The 19,104-nt window shown below is 37.5% G+C and overlaps 1 protein-coding gene across 1 annotated transcript in view; it reads right to left on the bottom strand.

The window, feature by feature from the left end:
* LOC127572193 (unconventional myosin-Ib-like) overlaps positions 1-19,104 on the bottom strand; it is a 204,044-nt gene that overhangs the window by 120,386 nt on the left and 64,554 nt on the right. The window contains 1 exon segment of the mRNA XM_052019109.1: positions 5,607-5,701. Within this exon segment, the coding sequence (XP_051875069.1) occupies positions 5,607-5,701 (95 nt within the window).

Below are 19,104 nucleotides of genomic sequence, written 5' to 3'. Positions count from 1 at the left end.
AAAAGTCAAAACATTTCTATTATGTCTGCAAAACTAAATTCCTTTATCATTAATGAGGCCTCATTCAGATTTACCATCTATTCACATAGAATTCAACCTTTCCTGATAGTTATAACCTCACAGTTTTGGTATCATCCTCTCAATTCTTTATTACATCATCTCCAGTGCTTCTATATCCTTCTGTAACAATGAGATTCGAACAGGAATAGAGTCTAAAAAAGGCTATTAAAATGAAGGCTCGCTTAAAGTTGCATACAGTGCTGGTACAGGCATGCAGTGTCACCACCTCCACTTGACTGTACATCACTAGTCACAATAAAAGTCCAAATTTTCCCCTCCTCTACTAAAGGTAGCTATTTCCACATTAGAAAATAATATATTGACCAGTTGAAGATAGGCAAGCCTTTAAACTTTCGTGTGGATTGTCATGATGTGCCAAAACTATGATAGAACCACCACTTTGACAAGGAGCCTTCAACACAAAGATCATCAAACAGTGACAAGGCAATCCAGACAACCTAGAATGTGTGTTTCCTTTCATGTACTTTTGAGAACATGATATTTTGCTATGTTACATGTGGGACTAGAAAAGAATAAAATAATCAGAGTTTGCAAATTGCTTTTACCCCCTACACAATGCTGCTACATCAATTTAGTACCTGCCAATGTGAATGCTAACAATAGCCTTGCATTAGTCCTATGATTTACTTGCTGATAGGCCCATTTCAGCACCAGCTGAATGAAGTTAATCATCAACTCGTATGTAAATTGGCTACTTGAATCATACAGGAAGAGTGACTTCATTTTAAAACAAATGAAGAACAGTTCCTTTCAGGATTTAGAGCATAAAATCAAAGTTTCTGATCACATGCTCAGAATGAAAGCAACTAGAATGCCTAAAATTATTAACAAGCTATTTTCTCAGTGGTAAGTGAAGATGCTAGAAAATTATTTTTGGTACAGTGTAAATAATTTTTATTTTCAGATTTAAAACAGCCAAATCCAAATTATAACTGTGGCTGTACCATCACATCGGTTACTGTAACGCTCCAGTTTTGTTGAACGGAATAACATTACAGGACGGGAACTTGCGTGCAATCCATCTGGGGATTGACACCTAGGTCAATCCATTGTGGTGTTTTGATGAGAGGCAACCTAGCTGTGAACAAAGATGTTCTTCTTTCCACAATTTCCTGTGTTTGACAGGAAATTCTGTCATTACTATTTCTAAATCTGTGAGTAATATGCTTAATTTATGCACCTCAACATGCAAACATTTATTAGTCCCATGATATTAGCTTGTGCTGTGGTTCCTGTTTGCAAAGAGCACATGTTAATTGCTGCACCTTTAAGTTCAAGAAACTTGAATTAGGGAAGGAATATATCTAACAAAGCTACGTTCCAATTTGAAATTCTTCCTTAAGTATCTTTTCAGGATTTTAATCCATTATATCAACAAATGTTCTCAAAGCTGCTTCCTCCTCAAATGTCACTCGTTTTTCTTATATAGATCTTAACAGGGCAAATTTAAATTTAAAATATCTTAAACTTGGATCTCTGTGGATCAACTTTAGCCATTTTTAGATAAGGACCTCAATCCAAGAGTATCTCAGACTGGGCTCTCAACTGTGGGATTACTGCAGTGTAAGCAGTGAACATTGCACTCTCGTCTTACTTTTTTTTGTTCTGCTGATTTTCTATGCATATTTCATTTACAATCAGTGTCCTGTCATCTGGAGACAATATCCAGCTGCTTTCCCAATAACAGAAATATTTCCTACATGTTTGTGAACTTTTAAAAAAAAAGGCACAACTCCCTCCAGCAATGTGGATTCCTTTTATATCCATTAGACAGGGGCAGGCTAAGAACACCGACCCATTACATTAGCACGTGATAATAAAGTTCTTGCACATTCTTTGTGAGTGCATGTCACCCTGGCCAAAGGTCTGATCAAGTTTAAAAACAGTGCAGTTACAACTGGAAACCTGTGGAAAAAATTAATTCACCTATCAATCTTGCCTGTCATGTGTCAGCAGTAACATTCATGGACCAAAAAAAATGTACTTCACACCTCAGAAGGAAAATCAACTAATCTGAAAATGCAGTTAGTTTAGACAAACTGTGAGCTACCCAAAAAGACCAGGTCAATACCAGATTTGAGCCAGTGGTCTAGAAATTACTGTGTGTATAAAAATGGCTGTCAAAAGGTGCTGCAAGGACCACCCATGCCAGTTACATCCAAGATCAGGGAGGGAAGGACAGGGTGGGAATGATTCCCATGTGCACATAAGATAAGATATCTTTATTAGTCACGTGTACATCGAAACACGCAGTGAAATACGTATTTTTGCGTAGAGTGTCCTGGGGCAGCCTGCAAGTCTCTCCACACTTCTGGCGCCAACATAGCATGCCTACAAATTCCTAACCCATATGTCTTTGGAATGTGGGAAGAAACCAGAGCACCCAGAGGAAACCCATGCAGACACGGGGAGAACGTACAAACTCCTTACAGACAGTGGCCAGAATTGAACTGGGTCGCTGGTGCCGTCAAGCGTTACACTAACTGCTACACACATGATATGCACAGCTCATTTCTGGACCTTTAGCACAATTACATATGTCGATCAAGCATAATTTTGAGAGTGGCATATAACACACTAATTTGCTTGCTCACCATTGTTTAGGAAAGCAACCAAAGAGCAGATGAAGGCACAGCCCCCAATCAATTGAAATATCTTAAATATTGTTGGATCAGCTTGACCAATTGCTTGCACCTCAAAGCATGCCCAACTGCTAGCATTTCTCCTGCATTATCTTTGACATACTTAACTTGTAAATTAAGTTTCTGGAATGGCAAAGTCATAACGTCACCATGAGGACAACGGGAGATCCGTGGTCTCAATAAATATCGGAGCTCTCTGCATAACCAATGAGTTCTAAGGAACGATTAAGGAAGTAGAGGAATGACAGGCAAGGAGAGTGAACGGAACAGAGGAAAAGTGAGTAGAGAAAAATAGAGAAAGGAGGAAAGAAAATGTATGATGAAAGGAACATTCAAAAATCTTTCACCAAATGTACGTTTGCTCATCTTAGCTCTGAAATGGGACTTCAACATTCTTACCAATGTTTATTATTTTGTGGTTTTCATGGGAAAATAGATGGAATTCAGAATATGATTACAATAAGCCCTGACTGAAACCACCCAAAAGATGGAAGGCTGGAGATTGCAATCAGTTCCATTGTTTTATATTGGAGTGATTAGCCTGAAGATCAGCATAACCAACACAGAAGATCAGCATAACCAACACAAAAGATCAAGAAATTTTAAATACAATTTACTATCGCCAACACTCCATCTTCTGTGCTGGTTTTAAAGAACCTCTTCCTTGAAGCAAGCCAAGGCTGAAAAACTAGCCACACCCTAGGGAAAACTATCATCCCTGAAAGTTTCCACGAATTGTGCTCATTTAAAAGACATTCAAATTGGCTTCAATAAGTAATCTTGTACTTTAGGGCACAAAGACAAATAGGTGAATGCTTGAAGTTTATAAATATGACTTGTGTTTTAATTAGCTTTAGAATCCAAAAAATTTTAAATATTTTTTAAAGATTCATTTTGGTAATTTAAAGTGAGGCTATTCCATGCTGATGTATTGACAATATAATTACAAAAATCTTATTTTTTGAGAAACCTTTTTTTCTGCTGTTTTAATCAAACTTAATTAAGTTACTACATGTAATTGTTTGGTTAAAAATTCTTATTAAAAATCCATTTTGAAACATTTCCTGTTTATGCTGCTTCTTGGCAAATTTTGAGGGCAGTGATATGCAAATAAGTATGAGTGGAAACTCAGGGCAAAAGGGAGGATAAAGCACTTTATAAACTTTGAGCACAATTTGCATTATAAAACAAACAACTGTTCATGAACTGGGAATAACTTTCCAGAATAAATCTTACGATATATTTTTCATAAACAATATTTTTGTGCCCAGTGCACAGAACAATCAAAATCCACACAAAATACTTTCTATACATACATATAAAATACTTATTTGTTTATAATCAAATGGTGATAACTTTTGTTAGCAGTATTCTACTCCCACAAATGCAAAGCATTCAAGAATATCCTAAAATTCTAAAAACTATGGAGTTTTCTGCTTCCCATTGTTCTGCTGATACTTCAAATAAACACTTGTACAGCTGTTTCAATCGCAACATTATTGTAACATTTATTGTGTGTGTAAATTTTTTTTAAGTAAAGCTCTTGTATAAACTTCCATTCCATAGTACAGGAAGTCCCCGGGTTACGAACCAGTTCCATTTTTGAGACTGTTCGTAACCCGATTTTGTGTGTAACTCGGAACAGTGTCCGCGCATGCGCACTTGGCCCGGGGATCGCAGCCGCACATGGCCCCGGCCGCACATGGTCACTTGGCCCGGGGTTGGGCCAAAGAAAGTGTACCGCAGCCGTGGTAGGATCGGGGGCCGGGCCCGCTTACGAACCGACCATGAAGGTCGGTTCGTAAATACGGGTGTTTGTAAGTCGGGCGTTCGTAAGTCGGGGACTTCCTGTATATATCTATCCCAATTTCACTACCTCCAAATAAATTTCAGAATATTTTCAGTTGATTTACCATTGGGAAACATTAGCCATAGAACAGGCATGTGCCAGTTGGGTAATGGAATAATAAAAAAAGAAAATCATGCACATGCAACTGCCATGTGCTCTGTGGAATCAACCTCAACCCACTCCTCCCAGCCCCAGGCTGCCAACAGGGTGTGGATTAAGTAAAGGGAATTTATGTACCATGAAAACCTTTATATATATGTATAAAAAATTCTCAATTATAGGGAGCATATTTTCTGATCTTATTTGAGGCACAACATCTGGCCAAATCTTTATAATCACAAGACCTATCTATTAACTGCAATTTTGTGATGGATTGACGTTTGATTTTAGGCTCTGCACTCATAGAACAACCAAAGATTCCTTTTCCCAGTAGGGATGGAGTTTCAAGTAAAAATTAATTCAAATTTCACAAAAAGAATAAAAAACTTTCAGATAAAGGCAAGGAAGGGGTACAATATTTGATTTGACCAACTGATAGATTGAATTTACAGTTCAGAAACAACTCATTCATCCAAAAGGTCCATGGCAATGCAGCCTAACTAAAGCTTTATATAGCTGCAACATGACTTCCCAACTTTTATATTCAATATCCCAAAGGCAAGCATGCACCTCTCTACCACCTTATCCATTTGTGTTGCCACTTTCAGGGAGCTATATACCTGCAACCCAAGATTCCTCTGTCCATAAGTACATCTAAGGGACCTGCCATTTTCTGTATACTTTCCTCTTGTATTTGACCTCTGAAAATGCAACACCTCACACTTGTCCAGATTAAACTCCATCTGACATTTCTCCGCCCAAATTTTCAACTTATCAATATCCTGCTGTATCCTTTGACAACCTTCCTCACTATCCACAACACCACCAATTTTCACATTGTCTGCAAACTTATTAATCAACTTCAATCTTATTGAAGTACCCATACATCTTGACGTAAAATCTTGTGGTATACACCAGACACAGTGCACTGATACCTGTTTTGCCAGCTCCACTTTCTCCAGTGATAAGTATACATTGGTCCTTGTCCTGGTCTCGTAAAGATCTGTAGGCTTCATCTGCCAATGCATAACTGTGGAAAGAATACAATATTATAACCTGTAAGGTTTTTAAAAAAAACACATTTTAACTTTCATTGGAAGATAGAATCAGCACTTCCTCTTTACCAACTATTATAAACAACTACAACAAAACTTGCATTTGAATTGCTCCTTTTACATAATAAAATATCTCAAGATGGTATACTGTAACATTATCAAACAAAACCTGACACTAAGCCATTTAAGAAAATATTAGGATATGTGCAAAATGTTTGGATTCTGCAGATGCTGGAATCTGGAGCAGCACACACAATTTTGGAGGAACTCAGCAGGTCAGGCAGCATCTATAGAGGGAAATAAATAGTCAATGTTTCGGGTTGAGACATGACGAAAGGGTCTCAACCCAAAACATCAACTGTTTATTTCCCTCCATAGATGCTACCTGACCTGCCGAGTTCGTCCAGCATTTTGTGTGTTTAAGAAAGGTCTTAAAGGAGGAATGAGAGATGGAAATGCTGAGTGGTTTAGGGAGGGAATTTCAGAATTTAGGGTGCAGGATCCCATCATGAAATAATGGTAAAAAATACAGAATCAGGAAATTCACCCAGTCCTTTTGCACAGAAACTTCTAAAGCAAATGCTTAAAATAATAAATCATTAAGTAAGACAAACATGGATAAAATCAACTAGACTGGCAGGATGACAGAGTGACAGAGTCTCACACAATCCAGAGGACAATCATTCACTACAAGCTTCTTTCTTTGTTGTTTTCTAATACTATAACTCTTGAAGGATACCACCAATTTTATTTTGGGGGAACACATACTTATCCTCTTATTGCCATAATTATACCAGAAGCAGATGATGATTCTTCTTCCCATTTTCCAAGGCAGTGATGTCATTAGATGGGTTTGGGTTCCTTTTAGTAACCCTGATCAAATGTCCCTTCTTTACAGGTAAGTGTAGATGGATCACTTGATTGCTGAGGCATTATAATTGAATAAAATCCTGTCATTGTGCCCTGGATACAGTTCAGCGGTAATCAAAAGATAATTGTCAGCAGTGAGAGCCTTACTTCATTTTACCATCCTGAGGCAAATTGCAATGCATGCCTTACTAATTTGGCATAGAACAGGAATCAAACTTGGACCCTCCTGAATGGTATAATATCTCAATAAGTATCTAAAGGAAGCATTAAAATCCTTGATTGCAAGTAAACTACAATTTTTGTTACTCATTGCAAAGATGCCCACAGTCTTTGCCATTTAATTGCTGGGAATACAAAACTCTACTATGATAAACAGTTAGATCATTGCCTTATTTAGCATTTTGTGGACAGAATTACTGGAATAAACCAGATGATACTGCTGTTCAAAGCTGCAAGTCATTGTACCTGCTGGACAAAGATGACATTGCAGCAGATTCTCTACCTATTATGGTTTCCATGGTACCTCAAGTACTAACAATTTCATAACTAAAGTAATCTAGCATTGACCTTATCACTGTAACTTGAAATAAGAGACCAGAAACATCACATCAGTGAAATGTCAATTACATGTCTGCACAATCTGAGAGCATAGGCTCAGTTCACTCAGCAACTTTTATTTTACTTTACTTCAGTATCACTGAGAAATAAGATTACTCAATGTCCATCATTTGCTGCCAGAATCAGCCTCTGTAAGAAGATGGCCCTAAATAGAAGGCTAGTTTCTTCACAATATTAAAATCACATTTTCTATACCAATGGGAAACCAGTGATTCTGATGTCTTCTTACACTATAGGAGTTAATCAACATACAATCCCCATTCCACCCACTGTCTATACTTTGGGCCAATATAGCTGGGGAAAGAGAAACCATGGTTTAGTTCAAGACCAAGAGATGAGAACAAGAAGCTAGGAAGGGGAAGAAAATAGGAGCAGGAGTCTGATGAAAACAGTTTGGGAAAGACTAGAATGGAGAGGTGAATTGCATTAGGAACAAGTAACGTCACTTCACAAAATGAGCCACTTGTGCATGTGTTACAACAATATTTCCTGATATCTTCATAGCGCATGTGATTAGTTCTTTCTTTTCTTTCTTTTTCAATCTTTTTATTAGTTTCCAAATTAATACAGATTAATATATAACATCGTTGTACATGTAATACAAAGAGACCAGGCGAACAACCATGGCATAGATAATCATAAAGAATAGTAAAATATAAAAAAAATCTGTAGATCCCACGACCTCTTAGTAAATGAATATAATATAAAAGAAAGGAAAGAAAAAGATTTATTGTGTATATAAAAGAAAGGGAAAAAAATCCCCAAATCAATAAGAAAAATTATAACCAATATATCAAACCAAACTGGGAAAAAATTTTTAAAAAAGACGAAAACAAAAAGAAAAAAAAGACTGGACTGAAATTTCTCAATGGAAACAGAGCAATATTATGTCGTCAACTCCGTTCCTCTAAATTGGAAAGTTATTGAAAAGGGATCTATATCATGGGAAAATATTGAATAAATGGACTCCAAATATCTTCAAATTTCAGCAAAGGATCAACAGTACCACTCCCCATTTTTTCCAAGCTTAAACATGATATAGTTTGAGAGAACCATTGAACAGTAGTAGGGGGTATTGGATCCTTCCATTTAAACAAAATGGATCGTTTGGCCATTAATGTAACAAAGGCAATCATATGGTAAGCGGAAACACATAAATGGCCAGACTCTATCCTTGGTAATCCAAAAATTGCAGTGATAGGGTGAAGTTGTAAATCAATATTCAATACAGTTGAGATAATGTTAAAAATGTCTTTCCAATATTTTTCCAAAAGAGGACAGGACCAAAACATATGTGTCAAAGAAGCCACATTCGATTTACATCTGTCACATATAGGATTTACATGGTGATAAAAACGGGCTAGCTTATCTTTTGACATATGGGTCCTATGAACTACCTTGAACTGTATCAAAGTGTGTCTGGCACACATTGAAGATGTATTAACTAAATGAAGAATTTTCTTCCATGTCTCTGTAGGTAAAGACATCTGAGTTTGTTTTCCCATTCATTCTTAATTTTGTCCAGTGATTCTGGACGTATTTTCATAATTAAATCATAGATTATTGCTACCAAGCCCTTCTGATAAGGATTAAGACCTAAAATTTTTTCCGTAATTTCAGTTTTGTATGGTGTCGGAAAAGAGGGTATAGTAGCTTTTAAAAAATTTCTAATCTGCAAATATTGAAATAAGTGTGATCTAGACAAATTGTATTTGTTAGACAGTTGTTCGATTAGTTCTTTATGAAGCTTGTGAAACAAGTCTTTGATTGAAGGGGCCAGGGGCAATGATATAATCACTACTTTCCCTTGAGATCGAAAATGATGTTCAGTCAAGGTTACTGGAAATGAAATGGTAAGATGTTGCGATTCAGCAGTATCTTGATTCTTGCAATTCATAGCAGCTGCTGTTTATAAACTAAATATTTTAACTTATTGTGGTTAGACGATGAAATGCCAACAAAATGTACAAGAGAATGGCAAAACCATTCAGTCAGATACTTCAAATTAGCAGAATTGTGTCTCCATTTATAACATGGTTGAAATACTAATTGCTAAAGTTTTTGCATTAAACGAATTGACAGAATTGTGCAAAGCCTTCTCCTTGATAACCCATCAGACAGAGGACAAAAAATGATTTCAAAAGGCCATATTGGTGAGCGCCAGGACTGTGCTTGAAGACATCTACACTGGTGGCTAAGCAGACTGCTTTAAACAACTGCAAAAAGCACTTGACTTTATGTAAATAACCTTTCTGAAATTGGCATTTTTGCCATTTGGACTTTAAATGGAGTTTTCTTTTCCCTAAGAAAGGTGAGCATGCAAGATAGGCAGACCAAGCATCACAGTGACAGGAAACATGTCATATTTTATTGACTCATACTTCCCATGGGGAATGCTCTCAGACACAATGATGAGAACAGTAGTGTTTGACCTGTCTCAGTGTAGGATGGAAAGGAAACAGAAAGAAAAGGATGGAAGTGCAGGAGAAAGGCTGAACAGCCAATACAACTGCAGGATTTTGCTCAGAGCCACTGGCAATTTTCTATATTCCTGAATATATGTCAAGTATTTGAATTCTTTACATTCCCAACCATCAGAATGGTGTGTAATAAATCAGTGATTACAAGGTATAAAAAAGTCTCTGAATCAGATGTGCAATTTAATTTCTCAGTATTATTTATAATCTTATCCCCTAATGCATCCTTGGGCTTTTAAGAACATCCTCACTAGGAAAGTACATAGAAATTTGACTCTATTTATTTTAATGTATAAAAACGGGACCATGTTTATTGCAAATTAGAAGTCCCAAAAAAATTCACACTGAGTTTTTGAACCCTTATCAAAGTTTACTGTTTTTAAGGAATGTTAAAAACTAACCCACACAATGCTGTTGCTGGGCTCACGATAAAACAGCACTTGCTGGCTTTCCCATGGAAAATGGGGCAGCGTTGTTAAAAGGATCTCTCTGGATTCTGTCATGGAGAGGTTGGGAAGGGCAGGAAAATACGGAGAGAGGGGGTATGGGCACGGAACAGCGGACAGTATGTTGAGGGTCTTAACAATGCATGGGTTCACTAAGCTATGGAACAACCTAATCGAGCTAGGGAAGGGGCAAGTGCTACAATAGGAGTGCGATCAAGTGGCACCATTGAGCCAGGAATGAGCCAGAGGTCACAATCACACCTATGAAGATCTTTTAATACTCTTAATATAAAGAAATTCACAGACAAAACAGGGGTTAACATGTAAAATATAACAATATCCCTTCAAATCAGCTTGGATTCATTGCTTAGGGCAGGGTATATTCCTTGTTTCATTGGGAATAAATTACAAAGGTTGTAGGTTATGAGCTTTTGGTCTAATTTTGATCATTATTGCGTGCATCAAATAATGGGCCAATCAAACTTGTATTGGGATGAATCAAGGCAATAACTGCCCAATGACAGGGCTTCCAACGGAAATGGGCAGGCATAAAAATGGGGTACGTCTGCTTTTTATGCACAACATTAAGAAAACAACAGCCACAATGCTTCCAATTTCTGGGCAAAAGAATCTATGCAAAACAACTATATTCCACAATTAATGCAGCTGTTAAGAGAAGGTTGAAGAACATTAATTGCACTTGTCATCTTCAGTGAAATATATATAAAAGTCAGAAGTAGGTCTTGGTTGGTAGCAATTTACTTCCCAACATTTTGTGGGGCAGCACTAGAGCAGTATATCTTCTCAGTTTAAACAGACGTAGAGAAGTAGCATTAAGATGATGTGTTTAATCCTTTCCTTTTTAATAAATATCTTTTAAGTTGCCTCTGCTCAGCAGAAGTGCTTGTAAGCGACCATGAGCACATTCCATTAACAAAGTGATAAGAAATCCATCAAGTGACCAGGTGGCTTACATACCCCATCTATAACTGCACAGAAGACACTGATACTGCTCTGTGACTCTTTCCCCAATACCCAGACATTGATGAGATTGTGATTATGATCTGTATATCAACACTCCACAACACAGAGTGCAGATAGCCAAATTTGCTGCTCCATGGCATTAACTCATATCCTTCAGTGCAGAAATGATGATGTGCTTTAGTGTCAAGACTTTAAATTAAGGCCCATCCACTCTTAGTGGAAATAAGAGGGTAAGGGGACAAAAATAGCTCAACATCCAATAATGGCCTTAACAGTGAAGAGGGAAAAAGCAAAACAAAGCACATTTCTGAACTGTTCAGACCACAATTCTCAAGGTGCACTCTTTTTTTAAACAAGCCCATCTTCCTCAACATTCCCAAACAATATATATTGCTGTTTCCACTTAAAACTGAAAGTGCAAGGGCATCTTCTCATGCTGTTATTGAAGTTCTCTAGAATTACATTTTAACTGCAATAAAAATATTGCCCAGGATGACACCATGATCTATTTTTGCTCTGCATCACATTTCTCCAGTTTTGGTGGGAGAGATGAAGGGATACCATTCAAACCCCTGAAGTGATATAGAAAAGAACAGAGAGTGAACCCAGTGTCAGATTACTGATTTATGAGAAAAAGCTGGAAATTCAACCTTGGAAAGTAGCAACTATGATGCAGTCCCTCAGGGAACTTACAAACTGGTAAATAGCTCAAAGAAATAAACGCAGAGCAAAACTTCAATCCAAACCAAGGCTGTAGGTGATCAAAGCAACATAAGTTGAAAAGAGATCAATTTGATTCAATCATTCTTCATAAATCTTAGATAAAAGCCCAGAAGTTGCTTAAGAAAAGATAGATGGTGTGATGAGATGATTAAAAGTACATTCTGGTTGAATGGCCAACCTCAACAGCATATCTCTCATAAACTGAAAAGTTCCAGATGTATGTAGCTTCTGTTAACACATGAATATTTCAGTTTAGTAATCATGAACAATAAAAGTGAAGCTTAAGAGTCAGTACTGTTATCCTATAACTGGATTATTATTTTGCATTGCTGAAAACCAGGTATTTTCAATATATTAAAAATACGAATACTGTTAGGAATATGAAATGGTCATTAGCAACAACAAACATAAATCTTACTCAATTGAATCCCTTCTTTGTCTAGGAATCTATCAAAATTTCTCCTGCATCTGATTATAACATGCAGTTCAATGGATTAATGGAGAAATATCACCACAATCTCATTATCATTTGGCTGACAGAGCTCCTCTGAATTCCCTGCCACTGTTCCCTATTATTTGAATTGTTATTTGACAACAGTGAATGTGTACCTGGAATTAATTTTATCTTTTGCCTCCATTATCGTCAAACTTTGAAAGAAATCTCCAAGTGCACTCTTTTCTAAACAAGCCCATCTTCTTCAACATTCCCAATTTATATTGCTGATTATACATGTCAAAATTATTTTCATTACCCCATTAAATACCTCAAAAGTATAAAGGTAACATCCTACCTCTGGTTAGGCTTACAATATTCCTGATTCTAATGAATATTCAATGCACACTATTATCTTGCTTAATTTGCAATATATATTTTTGTTAAAATAACCCAATAACTTGGGTCTTCCAGTTGGAAAAGGCATTGTGCTGACCATCTCACAGGCCTACCCAGTATTGATGCATCACTCCCTGATGAGCTTAACGCCTTTTATGCATGCTTTGAGAGGGAGAATAATAAAACACTTGTGCGAGTCCCCACAGCACCCAACAACCTTGTGACCTCAGTCTTGGATGCTGATGTCAGAACATCCTTCAGGAGGGTGAACACTCGCAAGGCATCAGGTCCTGATGGTGTACCTGGTCGAGTGCTAAAAACCTGCCTGACCAACTGGCTGGAGTGTTCAGGGTCATCTTCAACCTCTCGCTTCTGCAGTCTGAGGTTCCCACCTGCTTCAAGCTGGTATCAATTGAACCGGTGCCCAAGAAGAGCAGGGTGACCTACCTCAATGACTACCATCTGGTAGTGCTTACATCCATTGTAATGAAGTGCTTCAAGAGGTTGGTTATGGCTCAAATCAACTCCTGCCTCAGTAAAGACTTGGACCCGCTTCAATTCATCTATCGCCACAAAAAGCCTACAGCAGGTGCTATCTCACTGGCTCTCTACTCTTTTCTCTGGACAACTGGAACACATATGTCAGGCTGTTGTTCATTGACTACAGCTCAGCGTTCAACACCATCATCCCCTCAAACGCCAAGACCTGGGCCTCCGTACCTCCCTCTGCAATTAAACCCTTGACTTCCTCATTAGGGAGATCACAATCTCTACGACTGTGTGGCTAAGCATTGCTCCAACACCATCTACAAATTTGCCAATGACACCACTGTTGTTGGCAGAATCATGGATGGTGACAAGGAGGCGTACAGGAGTGAGATAGGTCAGTTGCTTGAATAGTGTCATAGCAACAAACTTGTGCTCAATGTCAGCAAAGCCAAGGACCTGATTGTGAACTTTAGGAAAGAGAAGTCAGGCAAACTAGCACCAGTCCTCATAGAAGGGTCTGCGGTGGAAAGGGGGAGCAGCTTAAACCTTCTGAAGGTCAACATTTCAGAGGATCTATCCTGGGCCCAGCACATTGATGCAACCAAGGACAAGGCGCTTCAGTGCTTCTTCTTACTTAGAAGTTCAAGGAGGTTTGGCATGACATCGAAGACTCTGACAAACCTATAGATGTACAATGGAAAGCACTCTGAGTGATTAGATCACAGCCTGGAAAGCAAACTCCAATGCACATGAATGCAAGAGGCTACAGAGAGCGGTGGCCTCAGCCAGTACCATCACGGGTACAGCTCTCCCCACCCTCGAGGATATCTACAAGAAGTGATGCCTCAGGAAGGTGACATCCATCATTAAGGACCCCTACTATTTGGCCCATGCCCTCTTCCCATTGCTGCTATCAGGCAGGAGATACAGGAGCCTGAAGACATGCATCTCAAGGTTCAACAACAGCTTCTTCCCCACTACCATCAAGTTCTTGAACCAACCTGAGAAACCCTAATTCTACCTCAGAATATATTTCCCTAAACTTGCACTAATGTCGTTATATTTAGTTTTGTTTATTTTGTCATGTAAGTTACATGTAATTTATGTTAATTTAAGTTTATGCTTGTCATATTTGTAATGTACTCTGCTGCTCTACTACTGCAAAAAGCTAATTTTCATGGCATTTATATTCTGGGTATATATGCCCATGACAATAAACTTGAACTTGAACTATTATCCTGAGATCTCTTTTCAGGTCAGTCTTCTATCCATTGCTCCACTTCACACCTTTTTTTTGTCTTCCCTTGCTTCTAAATTAGTGATTTCATATTGACCACATTGAAAATGCATCAACCATCCATTTGCTAATAGCTTGCAAAATCTAAAATATTTGGAATCCAGTTCTGATCACCTGCTATATCATCGTGATCTGGATTCCATCAAATAAATTTTCCTACTGGGAGTGTAGAATCAGTAAGTTTACGCCCTTAAAACTGCAATTTGCATAAACATGTACATTAAATTCAAATACTTATCTGGAATTTCAGTGGCATCTTGTTAATCTCCCACTGTCACTAAACGTCAATGGACTCCAATATAGTCAAAGGAGCCATTTGTGATTCCTCCAGAGATTTTACCAAAGTTAAGACAGGCAATCAGGATTTTTAACCTAAATTTTAGTTTAAAAATATCCAACATAAAGACTTTAATGTTAAGAAACCGCGTGCTCTCACTGTTATAATGTGCACTTCTCTCAAGGAATCCATCCCACCGTTATTTTAAATGCTTTATGTTGGTCTACTGGTACCTCTATAAAGCCTGGCCTTGTATACTAGAACTTTAGAAATAAGAGTTGATGTATGTAAAAGTTTCACTAGCCAGCTAGAAAACGTAGATTTATTTGAGATTTAAGCAACTGTCATCAACTTACATGGAAGTATTCAAATAGATCGAATTACTAAAACAATAGAACTATCTGGTTATTGCTGGCATAGTCATCATAGTCCAATGGCAAGTGCATATTACAATAGTGAGAGCACACATGTTCTCAACACAATATCTTTATGTTGGATTTTTTAAATTGAAATTAAGATTAAAAATAATTAAATCTGAAATACTGCTGCATCTGCCATGAGATGCCAAAGCACGGAATGTATTGGTGCACCTTAGATAATTTTTCATGCTTCAGTCATTCGTTCTATCAGAACAATACAACTTCTTTTATGCGTGTTTCCATTTTTTATTTATGCTCACTGACCAGCTAGGGAGAAAAGTCAATAAGCACTTTCATTTTCCATGCAAGATCTGTCTGGCAGTCACCCATTTGCAAAATGTAGCACATACCAAGTACCAAACATTACCAGAAGATCCTATTATACTGCAAGACATTCTCTTCACTTCCCTCTCTGGCTGCTTGCCACACACACATAAGACTCACGGTTACATGCCATGTGTCAGTATTAAATAGACTTATTGACGCAGGGAGTGTATCATATTAGGCGATGGCTCAAAGTGCACGTCACATATTACTTTTGTAACAAACCATCAAAGCCACACATTTCTTTTGGATCACGAAGAGATGAGGATATCAACAGTAATCATTCTGGAATTTGAAAGACTAATAGAATTTTAACATTTGTGATTCCTCTCATGTCCTGTTGATGTCAGTTATCCAAAGGCAGAGGTTCATAACATCAATCCCACCTCTGATAGAAATAAAGCACTGAGAACAGTTTTCATTATCTCACTTCCAAGTCACACAAAACCCTGACTTGGAAGTACATTGTTCTTCCTTCACTGGATCTAACCAAATGGATTTAACAACTGGTACTCCCTACCCAACAACACAAAAAGAGCACCATCACCAAAAGAACTACAGTGATTCACAGTGGTGGCTAACCACAATCTTGTCCAGGGCAATAAAGCAAGGCTAATAAATGCTGGCCTTTGTCACTGATGGCCCCAGCCAATGAATGAATAAAAAAATTAATTTGCATTTGCCAAGGTAATGTGGATCAACTATTCTTCCAATGCATAACAGAAATTACATAAGGCAAATATTCCCACAATTGTACTGATCAACTGAATGACCTTCAAAACCCCCACTACCCACCCTTGTACAATAGAAAGCAGCCACCATAAGGTTTCTAGCAGTGCCAGCACAAAGCATCAGACTTAGTATGATGCAGAACCTTTTTGTGTAAATTCATAACAAAGATTTATGAAGGTTTAAAGCTAATATGAAGTATTCATTTAACCCCTACAAGCCTGTGAAAGATACAACTCATCCAATCACAAGATTTTGTGAACATGTTCCTGCACCATAAAAAGCATAAATAATTGCTTAGTACTAAGAAAACTAAACATATCAGAACCAATTTAAAAAATTACATTTCACAAGTCTGCTTGAAACTGCTTTCCTTTATTTAATTTTACTTTTTTTGCCTTTCTTCTACCTCTAACAAAACTATATTGGAGCAAGGTTCAAACATGATTGTCAAATATTATCAATCATTTATACAACTATACAAATTTACAAAAGCCCATTCTGCCCAACAAATGTGCATTGCTGAGGAGGACAGTCACGACTACATTTCAGACTGAGCACATTGAAGAATCCTGTCAGGGAACTGGGACTTTTTTTTAAAAAGGCAAAGAAGATTCCTCCCATCCACACAGTTTAATTCCACAGCTGGAGAATGAACTTAGACATTTACACTCATCTTCTGGCTAATTAGCTGCTTGAGAAAAGCTAAGGGATCTTTATTACAGGTGTGTAAGGATTGGCTGGTAATTTAAACCAGTCCATTTCAAAAAGCATACTTCCCTGCAATTTTAGGAGTGGTTTCAAAGTGAGATGTAAGCATGGGCTTTTATTTATTTATTTCTACAGAGAACAATCATGCCCATTTTCTGGAAAGTAATACTCATATAGCCACAACTGAAGTTTGAGAATATTTCCTTAAAACAGTAACCCTCATATTTTATTGTAACTGAAATTAATTAATAATTGAAGTCCAACATTTGAATATGTACTAAGAATCAGTTCAGTTATTTTGTCCTCAATTCAAGAAATTCCCTTACCTATGTGAAATAGTTTAGGTTCTGCCTCTAAGCTGACATATGAGCTATGGCCTACTTTGTAGGGTAATTATGTTTTGCCATTTCTAAACCAGCACCCAGCAGGAGAGAAAGTAAGATTATAATATTTTCTTTGTTGCTGATGAAAACTTATCAAAAGACATTATTTAAACCATTGTAGGGCCATCACACCCTTACACAAACAAATATAAAAGTGGATTTTTATTATAAAGAATTGCAAACTACTGCTGTTGTGTTTCCATTTAGAAAATAACTGCTAATCAGCTTACAAAAGCAGGTTTTCTGTTTAACCAGATAAGTGTCAACCATAATATATCATGATTTTTCAAAATTAATATTTTAGCAATTTTGTGATTTTTAAAAAATTATTCTTTTGGCAACCTCTGCAGTAATCAATTGTCTGGGAGCAGTAGTTGTTTCCCATTCAGAGGGAGAGGTCACTTCCAGTTTTATGTCAATCACCAAGGATATTTATAAAATGGTCCAAGGAAATAGAAGTTTCCAGATTTTATGAAGTATCTTACTTGCTCTTTTGTAAAGTCACATCTGTGTATCCCTGACCACACAGCACTGAACAAGAGATAACTAACCAGTTCTTTATCATACAATTTCCCACCACTTTCCTTCCATGGGTGTCTCCCACCCCTAATTACCTTCAAGAATAACAACTTCCTTCAGGTTTAGTTCCAGAGCTAAACCTAAAACTCACACTCAAAGATTTGATGGTTACATCTGCACTGTGGAATCTGCCCTGCAGTTTAAATAAGCACACACCCAAAGCTGTAATAGCTCCATCATTCTGAATCACTCCTTCACCTGAAGACAGAGACATAGTTATGAGGTTTTGTCTTGTACCCAACAGAGCTGTTAAATAGATTAACTGCTCAAATTACAGGACAGGGGTGCAAATTTCACTTCACAATTTGGCACCTGGTGCTTTAATCAGTTTCTTATTTTATTATTGCCCCATATACACTGCAACACTCTGGGTCATACCTACAGTAAACACATGTGCTCCCTTCAGTTGCCTGTGGTGATACTATTCCCTTCCCCAATATTCCAAAATCTAATTTTTAATCTCTCAGTTCATTTACAAGGAAAAGCTTAATCAAGTTGCAAGGAGACACAAGAGACTGCAGATGCTGGAGTCTGGAGTAAAAAAAAACAAACTACTGGAGGAAATCAGCAGCTCAGGCAACACCTGTGGAGGGAAATGGACAAATGAAGATCTCGACTCAATACATCGACTGTCCATTTCCCTCCACAAATGCTGCCTGGCCTGCTGAGATCCTCCGGCCACTTGTTTTTTTTAATCAAGTTTCAATATTTTTTAACATTGTGAAAAATATACATCAACGCTACTTAAATAAAGATGGAATATATGGGAAATACTCAGCAGGTAAGTAAATGCGGGGTTAAAATAGCCAATATGTAAATTGTACCTGTGGTGGTGTTTCTGAAACAAGGATCTTTGTTTTTGTAATTTCCTGAGAAGATGCTGCAAAACTGAGACAATGTGTAAATACTTCTTTGTTGAACTGGTCTGCAATGCCTGTGTGTTGCTTAGGGAGATTGTGAACAAAAACAAGCCAGACCAAATGGTTATGGTCATTAAATTGGTGGAGACAAAGGGGTATGAACAATCACGATTAGAGATCTACAGGAAGAAGGGAATAAGAATGCATGTGACTGATCCTTGTGAAAAAGATATTGTTAAACCAAGGCCAGACTACTATGAGGTGCTGACTTGGGTGGAGCTAAAAGGTCATCTTAAGTAACTATGGCATTTTTGAAAACTAAACCCAATGAAATAAAATGGAGCAACAAACCATCTGCTG

The sequence above is a fragment of the Pristis pectinata genome, chromosome 1, assembly GCF_009764475.1.
Source record: "Pristis pectinata isolate sPriPec2 chromosome 1, sPriPec2.1.pri, whole genome shotgun sequence".
NCBI lineage: Eukaryota > Metazoa > Chordata > Chondrichthyes > Rhinopristiformes > Pristidae > Pristis > Pristis pectinata.
Note: the sequence above shows the minus strand (reverse complement) of the source record. Positions and strands in the feature narration are given on the sequence as shown.